The 10830-nt window shown below is 37.8% G+C and overlaps 1 protein-coding gene across 1 annotated transcript; it reads left to right on the top strand.

The window, feature by feature from the left end:
* The first annotated feature begins 2371 nt into the window (after nucleotides 1-2371).
* LOC131252916 (metallothionein-like protein type 2) lies at nucleotides 2372-4064 on the top strand. Its single transcript, XM_058253704.1, has 3 exons — nucleotides 2372-2531; nucleotides 3427-3510; nucleotides 3734-4064. Exons 1-3 carry the CDS (start codon nucleotides 2467-2469, stop codon nucleotides 3822-3824), a joined length of 240 nt encoding a protein of 79 aa, XP_058109687.1. The 5' UTR covers nucleotides 2372-2466; the 3' UTR covers nucleotides 3825-4064.
* Nucleotides 4065-10830: the final 6766 nt, after the last annotated feature.

Below are 10830 nucleotides of genomic sequence, written 5' to 3'. Positions count from 1 at the left end.
TACATGAAGCAATCAGAGAGATTTAAAATATAAGGGGTAGAGAACAATGTTTGCGAGTTGAAGATGTCTTTCTATGGCCGGAAACAATCACCTAGGCAGTGGTATAAGAAATTTAATTCTTTCATGATGACTCAGAGGTTTACCAACAGTGAGTATGATCATTGTGTGTATTTTAATACACTGAGTGATGGAAGGTTCATTATTTTGGTATTGTATATTTATGAAATTCTTATTTCCAGTCATAGTATATCTGAGGTCGACATACTGAAGGCTCGACTATCAAGAACATTTAATATGAAAGATCTTGGGGCTGCAAAGAAGGTTCTCGACATTTACATATACAGAGACAGGAGGAGGAGCATGAGATAATTATCTTAGGTTGAATATCTTGAGAATGTATTGGTGAAGTATGGGATGGAGAAGGTAAAGCTGGTTAGCATTCCCCACACAGCTCATTTTTAGCTTTCTTCTAAGCAGTGTCTTGAAATGGATAAAGAAAAGCAAGTTAGTCTCATGTGCCTTATTTGGGTGTAGCTGGTAACTTGATGTATGTCATAGTGTATATGAGACCAAATATTTCATATGTGGTGGGTGTTGTTAACAGATACATGTCTAATCCCTGCAAGTAACACTGAGAGGCAGTGAAGTAACTACTTTGATATATTGAAGGACGCAAGACTACGTCTTGACATTCAAAAAATAAGAGGACAAGTTTGTTGGCTATATGATTTCAGATTACGTGAGCAGTGTGGATAATATAAAGTTGACTTTCGGTTACTCGTTTGTTTTAGCTGGTAGTGTGATCAATTGGATGTCGAAGCTTCAATCTATTGCAGTTCTTTCCACAGTTGAAGCTGAGTATATAGTAGTGAAGGAAGCATTCAAGGGAGCAATTTAGTTGAGGGAAATGATAAATCAGTTGGGGCTTCAACAGGAGGTCGTGCTGGTTATTGTGATAGCGAAAGCATAATTAATTTGGCAAAAAACTCGGTTTACCATTTTAGAACTAAATATATTGATGTGCGTCATTATTTTATCTGAAAAGTGCTAAAAGAATGCAGTGTGACTCTCAAGAAGATACATACAAGCGTGAATCCGGCGGATATGTTTACTAAGGTAGTTCCTACAGAGAAGTTCAAGTTATGTGCTGTCATGTTTGAAAATTCGATGCCTGAGTTGGCTAGACCTGGCACCGAATCCCAGGTTGTGATTACAATTTTAAACATTTTCAAACATAAATTTAAATAAAAACTACATTGCAATAAATTAAATATTCGATGCCTAAGAGGTATATAAGTCTCAGGTGGACCATACCATAGGAAAACAATAGTGATTGGATATTCACCGTTAAAATCCTCTTAAGGCCCACTGTACTGTTTATTTGACATCCAATATGTTGATTAGTTCATTCAGATCCAGATGAAGGGAGAAAAGAAAGATAAGCTTGATCCAAAACTTTTATGCCCCCAAAAGTTTTTAATGGTCAACGTTCATTCAACACTATTTCCTGTAATGTGGTCCACTTGAGATTAGGATATATGTAATGTTTGGTCACATAGCATAAAATGATCTAGAAAAATAGATGGACGGCATGGATGAAATACATACATCATGGTGGGGCCCACAAAGCATCGATCACCAGCCATTGGCCGGTGGAGGGGGAGTAGCTAATATGGACCCCACAATGATGTATTTATTATATCCACACCGTTCATGCACTTGGTGAGATCATTTTAGAGCATTATCTCAAAAATGAGTCATATCCAAATGTTAAGTTGACCACATCACAAATATCAGTGGGAACAATGATTCTCACCTTTAAAACACTAGTAGGGCCCATCATGACATTTATTTTCCATCCAATTTATACAAAAGGGCACAGATATGGATGAAAAGGAAAAACAAATATCATATTCCAAAATTTCTGCGAACCCAAAAGGGTTTCAGTGGTATATGCTCAATCCTCCACTGCTTTTTGCAGTGTGGTCGACTTAATCTTTAAATATTTCTTATTTTTTGTTTCAAACCTTACAACGAGCTCTCCAAATGAACGGACGGTTTGGATATAACATATACCTCATGATGGGACCCACAGAACTTGGTGACGTCAACACACTAGCCAGATTAGTGGTGTGTGGTACACCAGCCAATCCGCTTCCATAGATTGCAACCAGCAGGATTTTACTGAGGGTGACGTAAACCAAAAAAAAAAAAAAGTTGAAGGGCGTAGACATACTGCAAAAGGTTCGCGTGCGAGCTGTAGAATTGGACTGGCGTACAGTGACACTGAATGGCCTAGGTTGGTGACACGTGTATGGTGGATGGCCACCCCGCTCTCCCCTCCTCACCCTTATAAATGAGAGCCAGGGAGGATGTCTTGAAATTCATTCAAGAGAGTTTGTTTGTGTGTGATTTCGGCCTCATAAAACTTTATTGTTTCTGTTTTTGTGAGAAGAGAGTGAAAAGATGTCTTGCTGTGGTGGAAACTGTGGGTGTGGATCTGGTTGCAAGTGCGGCAGTGGATGTGGAGGGTACATGAACTGGACTGACTACTCTCTCAATATATTTTCTTGGATTTTTTTTTCTTTTCTTTTTTTGTTAGGAATCTAAATCATTATTAGTCCTTATGCATTTTATTGGTTTTTGAATTATATTGATTTAAGAATATGGGTTTTGATTTTTTTTTTTTTTTGGATTAGCTTTTCATGATATTTTAACAAGGCGTTTTTTGGTTTTTTAAGATACTGATTTGGCCTTGTTATGATTTTGATATTTTCTTAGTTGTGATTAGGTTTGTATGAGATTTTAAGAAATGGGTATTTTTTTCTTTTTATTTTATTTGTTGGTTTTGTTGCATCTTAAGATGATATTGACAGAATATTTATGGGTTTTGATTTTTTTTTTTTTTTGGTGTTTCCTGATGGGGTCTTTTCTTTTTAAGATGGTGATTGAGGATTTTGGGTTTGATATTGATTTGTTTATGATTTCGATATCTAGTTGGCATGTTAGCTTGTGATGATATTTTGCCTGATGGGTCTTTTTATTTTTATTTTTATTTTATTTGTTGTACCTTGCTTGATTTTTTATTATTGGTTTTTATGTTTGTTTGTATGACTTGGGTTTTTGTTCTTTTGTTCTTTTTTTTTTTTTTTTTTCCCGTTAGCTTTCATATCATCTCCTGTTTTAATTACATCTTCTTGAGATTTTAACAACTGGGTCTCTCTCTCTCTCTCTGTTTTTGTTCCTTCAATTTTCTTGCCGAATATATTAAAAATGTGAGGCAACCAGGTTATCTCTTTTATTTTAATATATATATATTTCAGGCAATTCCTTCATGGATTTTTTATTTTTTATTTTATTTTTTCTTTCCTTGTGGTATTGCAATATGTAATTTTTTAGTGACCTTTTTGCACGTCTTGATTGCAGATGCGGCATGTATCCTAATCTTTCTTTCTCCGGAGAGATCACCACCACTGAAACACTGGTGATAGGAGTTGCTCCTCAGAAGGGGTATATATGTCTTTCCATATATTACTATTCCATCATCCAAATAATATAAATAAATTTCCTTCTTTTCTTTTGAAAAGATACAAATTGGCCAAATAAAGAATTTTGACTTTGAGAGAAAATATTATTTATTAAATAAAGGATTTCTTTATTATTTGAAAAAATTAAAAGATATTAATTACTAATTATTATTATTATTAATTTGTTGATTTTGAGTTGGATGCAGATACTTCGAAGGTGGTGAGATGAACGCTGGATCCGAGAATGGCTGCAAATGTGGATCAAACTGCACCTGTGATCCATGCAACTGCAAATGAGATGGACCTAAATTCCTATAAATAATCTTATGTTTGTGGGAGTGTTTGTAGGCTTGAATCTGGATCTTAGAATAAGTGGGCCATGTGTTTCTATGATGTGATCATGGTCCTGAATCTCTTAAGCAGCCTTTGATGTTAGTTTGGATGTTTTCTAGTGTACAAAATCTCCCATGGTATGAAATGATGGAGCTACGTTATGTTTGAAGGACTTTCTATGAAAGAAATTGCTTGTTTCTAGTATGATCGTCTGTTGAGATTTCCTTCCCTTAAATGCCATCCTTTTTTTTTTTTGTTCGTGCATCCATTTTCATGGGTGCTGCAGACCCACAAACGACAGCACTCCACGATGCATGTGTCCTTAAAAATTAAAATGTCCGCTGATTGGCCAGTAATCCTGCCATTAGCCAATGCCAAGTGGTGGTTGCTCTTTGGACTTAACCATGATATATATACTTGTTTCATCCATTTTTTTTGAGATTATTTTATGACATGGGCATGACAATGAGGTAGATCCAAATCTCAAGTGGTTATGGGTCTCGTCACAGGAAACAACGTTTCAACGCACACCATTAAAACTTCCATAGGGTACAGAAGTTTTGAATTAAGCTGATATTTGTTTTTTTTCCCTTCATCTACGTATGTATGACCTAATCATCGTAGTGGATGTCAAATAAACATTAAAGTTGGCCTAATAGGTTTTTAATGGGGACATTCAAGCACTATTTGTTTTCTTACGTTGTGGTCTACTTGAGATGTAGATCTACCTCTTTTTTCAGATGAAGTCTTAAAATGATTTGAAAAATAGATAAAGGATGTGGACAAAACACATACATCATAATAGACCCTCATGGCATCAACCATTAGCCATCATCACTAGCCAAACCGTGTAAACTTAAATGATCTAATCTAAAACAGCGAGTTTCCCATTAAAATGCGTTGAGCCAAAAACTGCTGGTGCACATATGATGGACGGTCCAAATTCCAACAGATGTAACTCATTAAAACAAATATCCATAGAGCGGTGCTGTGGGTAGAAGCAGAGCTGGGCATCGAGTCCAACCGAGTCAGGGCTGACCCAACTCAATTCGGTTTTGAAATAGGCCTGACCCTAACTAGATCCGGCTCGGTACCGAGTCCAACATGTCTCACCCGATCCGAGTCTAGCCTGGACTGATTCAGACCGAGTCAGACCCGATTAGACATACCAAGTTGGGTCGAGTTGGCACTGAGTCAGATCGAGAGATGATAGGGGGGTGGGGGTGGTCGTGTTGGGTGGCTGCCGGACTTGGAAGAGGAGGATGAGGGAGGGTGGGATTAGGTCAGGTGCAGTGCGGCGGGTAAGATTAGAGATAATAAAAATTAGATATCAAGTAACCCAATTCAACTTGGGTTTGGGTATATATATATATATACTCGAACCCGAGTTGAGTTGGGTTTCAGATTAAGTCGAGTCTGAAAGGATCTAGTTCCGGGTTGAGTTACTGGGTAACTCGGACTTGACTTAGTTTGAGTTCAAATTGGGCGAAGCCTACTTGGTTCGGGTTGATTCGTGTATGAATGAGTTGGACAAGTCAAGTCTTCCCGTGCCCAACTCTAGCTGTGGGTCAACACTATTTGGGTTTAGTTTGGTTGAAGTTCATGCCAAGTATATATTATTTCCGTACTTAGTTCCAACGGGGGCCTCAGCTAGTGCTTTTATGTTCTCGGGTCCCAATCCATGGCTCAGTGGTAGACATAGCTATTATTAGGCTGCCAGTGCCCATGTGGTGTGTGTAAGTGGCAGACAGTGCTATTATAAGGTCACGGCTCTGAGTGCCCATGTGGTGTGTGTAAAGCAATGACAAATGCGCGTATGATTTTTGAAAAGACGGTTGATTGTGCCAGTAGCTTCTATAAGCCCTACCATGGTATGTGTTTCATACACACATGTTGTCCATTCAATTTTTTCAAATCAATTTACAACAATACCTCAAGGAAGAGGTAAATCCGAAGCTCAAGTGGGCCACACCACAAAAACATGTGAGTATTGAACTCCTATCATTGAAAACTTCATAAGAGCTACAAAAGTGTTAGATTTGCCTTACTTTTTGACTCATGCTCAAAAATGATTTGACAAAATGAATGGACAGCATTGATGAAACATATATATACAATGTGGGCCCCACAAGTTAAGGACACAATCGGCCCACGAGTTAACGACACAATCAATTCTTTCTTCCTACCAACAACAGTAAATATAAAAGTAAACCATCGTTACTTATTTACTTGACTTGTCATAACTAACAGAACTACACGTCTATCAACCAGCCTTTGCCAGAGCATCAAGTTACTATGAATGGTCACTTCTTCACTAGGTTTGCTGTGGAATTTTTCTTGCATTTTTTTTTGTTAATTTTATGAATGGTGACTATTGCTTAATGTGATATATTTAATGTTTATGTCGATTGCTTAATGTGATATAATGTTTATGTTACCTTTTGATTTTTGCTTAGGTGCCGATTTCTCTTTGCAAAAAGCAGGCCCACCTTGATGTTTGTATGGTGTTAATGTTTAGTATGTATAGGTTACACTACTATACATGTCAAGGGACGTTATATGATCGGAGAGCCAAAACACAGAAATCAATGTCTGATCAAATCAGCCACATTAAGGGCTTGTTTGAATTTTCGATTAAAATGTTAAATGACCGTAAATGGATAATGATTATTTATTTTGTAATTGTGTGGTGACATAACTTATATTTGACTGTAATAATGATTTTGTTACCTTGCTTGTTTTTTTTTTTTTCTTCCAAAATTCACTATAAAATTGGAAAAATATCATGGTGATTTTGGGATGAGATGAGCCAATTTACTTACTGGTTTGATGGCGACAATGGTATGTGCCTATACAAGTGACCACAAAAGTGGGTTCTTTTTTATTCTTTTCACTATTGAGCACTTTGCCTTCTCTCTATCCGCTCTCTCTTCATTTTATTTCTTTTTCAGTTCTCTCCTATGCGCATGTGTCTAACATGTACATCCCAACCTCCTCTCCTAACCCGTGTTAGTGCGCGTGTTTAACATACACAAGTCCAACATCTCTTATTTAATCCCTTAGTTAGATACATATAATTATAGAACGAGCCCACTCTGACAAGATTGATCGACCGCATATAAGCAATAAGAATCAAGAAAGTAAGACTAGTTAGGAAATCAATGTCTCCATACATAAGTGTTTGTATGCTAAGTAACCACTACACTAATACCCAAGCTCTCAAACTCTTCTAGACTTGTCTCAAACCCAAATATCCAAACTAGATGAAGAAGAGGTTGGACTAAATGGATGGTTTAGATTGATGGATTGAAATATCCACGAGCCTTAAATGCAGTCTATTTGATAGAGCTTCTGTATTCCTCTACCACACTGCAACAGGTGAGTGGTACGCTACCAACTCATGTTCTTAGCTGATTGTGCCACTTGAGTTTTGAATAACCTGATAACATGGTTTGACTTGTCTAAGACAACTTGGTTCTAGTTGTGAACCAGTCAAGTCAATACCACAAGTATAGCTAGGCGGGGGACGGCAAACTCGATTCATCCAACTCGTTTAGATTTGACTCAATTTGAATTGAGTTGACTTTGTCCAATCCAAATTCAAACCAAATCCAATACGAGTCACTCAGTAACTCAACTTAACTCGACCCGAAATCCAACTGACTCAACTCAATCCGAAACTCGACTATATATATATATATATATATATATATATAAAAACTCAGATTTGACATTTGAGATCTGAGATGCCGTGTAGCTGACGGAGAGATTGCAATTCTAGCAAGTGAATGTAGGTTTTGAGTTGTGATTTCAGCTTGTAGGTACCTGCTACACCTGACTTGACTCGGTGCTTGTGACTAGGTTGGACTCGGTCTAGATTAGTCTAGTCCAAACTTGGACTTGGATCGGGTAAGGCATGCTAGACTCGGGTTGAGTTCAGGTCAAGCGTATTTCAAAACTAGATCGAGTCTGATCATCCTTAACTTAGTCCGACTTGACTCGATGCCCCTCTAACCACAAGTCCCTTAGATTCAAACAAGAAGGGCCGAATTACCTACATTAGCATGAGTTGTGACCTGACTCAAGCCAAATGAGAAAAAACCTTGCAACCATATTCCAAACTGAGAAATGGTCACCAACAAGAAAAGGTGCAACAACACATCTTATGGTACTGTACCATCTTTAATAGTGTATCATTTTTATAGGACACCACCATCAAGATTGACCTAATTCTCAAATATTAGGATATATGCCCACTAAGTGGGCCACACCTGATTAATGTTGTGTCAGACAGTTAGTTGTCCATTGATTAATTCCAACAATGAAATTAACCCACCTAATTGAAAACCAGACCATCTTAATTTTTGTGCTTATTGATCTTTGGAGTAAGCTTGCACCCAAATAAAGAAAATGATACTTAACTTTCTATATATAAAAAATAATAATGCTATTGATGCATTTCATCATTACTTAGGTCCTATCCATGTGGCATGTTGGCAGAAAGTTGGCACCCTAGGCTATAATGGGAGAAAATTCTACATTAGGCATTCAATAGCATGTGGATTTTCAATTATCATAAGTGGGTGATGCTTTGGAAATGTATTATTCTGTCTCAGCGTGGATGGACCATGCGCTAGAAATCTTTTAGATTGGTATAGACGTGGGGAACTTGTGTTGGGACTTTTTCACTTAAATGTGGACCACTTTTTTTATTTATTTTCTTGATGGTGTGTCGTGGGACACTATTTAAAAAGTTATGATTGCTTTATTGACCACATTAGCCTAGTTTTTTTAAATACAATATGGTGAGGGAAAGTAGACTTAGATGATTTAGCCATGTGCAATGGATGATAAGAACTTTCGTGAACAAGAGTGGGTTGATGTAAATTTAGGGCCATAAAAGAGTAAGAAAAGGCTCAAAAGAATGTGAAAGAGATAATAAGAAGAGGCAAAAAAAAAAAAAAAAAACCAATGACTAGATATGGTCCTTAATAGAGTGGTTGATGGTTCATGTGACCCATATGAAGCGAAGCAAAATGCGTGGTGGCTGACATCCTTGGTGTGTTGACGTCACTAAGTTTTATGGGCCCCGTTTTGATGTATTTGCTATATCTACACTATTCATCTATTTTTTTTCAAGACAATTATGTCATGGGCGTAAAAATGAGGTAGATCCAAAGCTCAAGTGAATAACATTATAAAGCGGATGGGACAATGATTCTAACCATCCAAAACTTCCTAAGGCCATTTGTAGGCTAAACTGACAACCTGATTAGATTGGATTGAACCAAACCCAGCCCCATCAACTTACCCGGCCTAAACCCTAAACCCTAATCCTAACCCTAAACCTAAGTAACCTAAGTCTAACTTTAGAATCTTAAACCTTAAAACCTGAAAATCCAGGCAACTCACCCAGTCAACTTGTTGAATTAACTCACCCGAATCAATCCATCCAGTAAATCCACCTAGTCAATTTGAGACTCGCCAGGTGGGTGGGACCCCTAATTGTAGGGCCCACTGTGATGTATGTGACTACATCTATGCTGTCCATTTGGATTCGAAAGCTCATTTTACTTCATGATAAAGAAATGAAGCAGTTTCAAATCCCTGATGGCCCATACAGTGGTGATTGACAATTAAAAAAGTTTCTTGTGGTCCAAGAAAGCTTTGGATCAAGATAATATTTATATAGTCTCTTCATCTAAGTCTCTGTGACCTTATCAATAGGTTGGATAGCAAATAAACATTCCGGTGGAATCCATGTAATTTTTAATAGTGAGGATTCAATCACCACTATTTCCTGTGGCGTGGTCCACCTAAGATTTGATTCAGCTTCATTTTTTGGATCATACCCTAAAATGAGCTCTCAAAATGGTTGGATGGTATGGATTCAAGGCGCATACATCACTATGAGCCCCACAGTCAAGGGTCCCACCCACCTACCCTGCTCTTTTATAATTGCCGAGATATTTTTATGTCAATGGTCTGAGTTGCTCCGTCGGGCTTTCGAACCTACCTTACTTCGGGTCGGGCTTGAATTTTTAAAAAGCCATTTTCGCCTGGAGCTTCCGTTAAAAAGCGGGAGAAGGTAATTTCAACGCATGAGATGTTGCCAGCTTGGATGGGCCTATCATAGTGTTTATGTGAAATCCATACCAACCAATAGATGGATCACCCAACGTTAGGCCCAAGATCCAAAATTTAATCTCCGTCCGTTTTTCAAGTGGACCACACCATTGGAAATAGTGTACAGGGTAAAACTTACCATCCAAACTGTTTTCCTTCGTGTAACGCACACAAATAATGGATGGGACTGATGCTTGGTCTCTAGAAATATGTTTTGGTGTGGTATCTATGGAAACGGATTGGCTACTCCCCTGCCACCAACCCGGTAGCTGGTGATCGGTGATCTGTGGGCGCTACCATGATGTATGTGTTTCATCCATTCTTTTCATCCATTTTTAAATATCATTTTAGCGCTTAATCCTAAAAATGATAGGGATATAAATCTTAGGTGGACCACACCACAGGAAAACAATAGTGATTGGATATCCACCATTAAAATCTTCCTAAGTCCCGCTGTACTGTTTATTTGCCATCAAATCTGTTGATTAGGTCATATGGGCAAAGATGAAGGGAAAAAACAAAGATTATCTTGATCCAAAACTTTTATGGGCCCCAAAAAGTTTTTAATGGTCGATGCTCATTCAATACTGTTTCCTATAATGTGGTCCACTTGAGATTTTTATACACCTAATTTTTGGTTTCATGCTATAAAATGATTTGGAAAAATAGATGAACGGAATGGATGAAACAAATATAACATGGTGGGTCCGACAGAGCACCGACCATCAGCCATTGGATGGTGGCAAGGGTAGTAGCCAATCCGTTTCCGGTATCCATATGGTGGAGTGGATTTTATACAATCACCACCGTCGGCCCCCCAAATATCAGGGGTGGACGTTTCTTT

Source organism: Magnolia sinica, chromosome 8, assembly GCF_029962835.1.
Source record: "Magnolia sinica isolate HGM2019 chromosome 8, MsV1, whole genome shotgun sequence".
Lineage (NCBI taxonomy): Eukaryota > Viridiplantae > Streptophyta > Magnoliopsida > Magnoliales > Magnoliaceae > Magnolia > Magnolia sinica.
Note: the sequence above shows the minus strand (reverse complement) of the source record. Positions and strands in the feature narration are given on the sequence as shown.

Coding starts and splice junctions, on each gene's coding strand:
- LOC131252916 (XM_058253704.1), top strand. CDS start 2,467: ATGTCTTGCTGTGGTGGAAACTGTGGGTGTGGATCTGGTTGCAAGTGC. Junction 2,532..3,426: donor TGCGGCAGTGGATGTGGAGG/GTACATGAACTG, acceptor TCTTGATTGCAG/ATGCGGCATGTATCCTAATC. Junction 3,511..3,733: donor GGAGTTGCTCCTCAGAAGGG/GTATATATGTCT, acceptor AGTTGGATGCAG/ATACTTCGAAGGTGGTGAGA.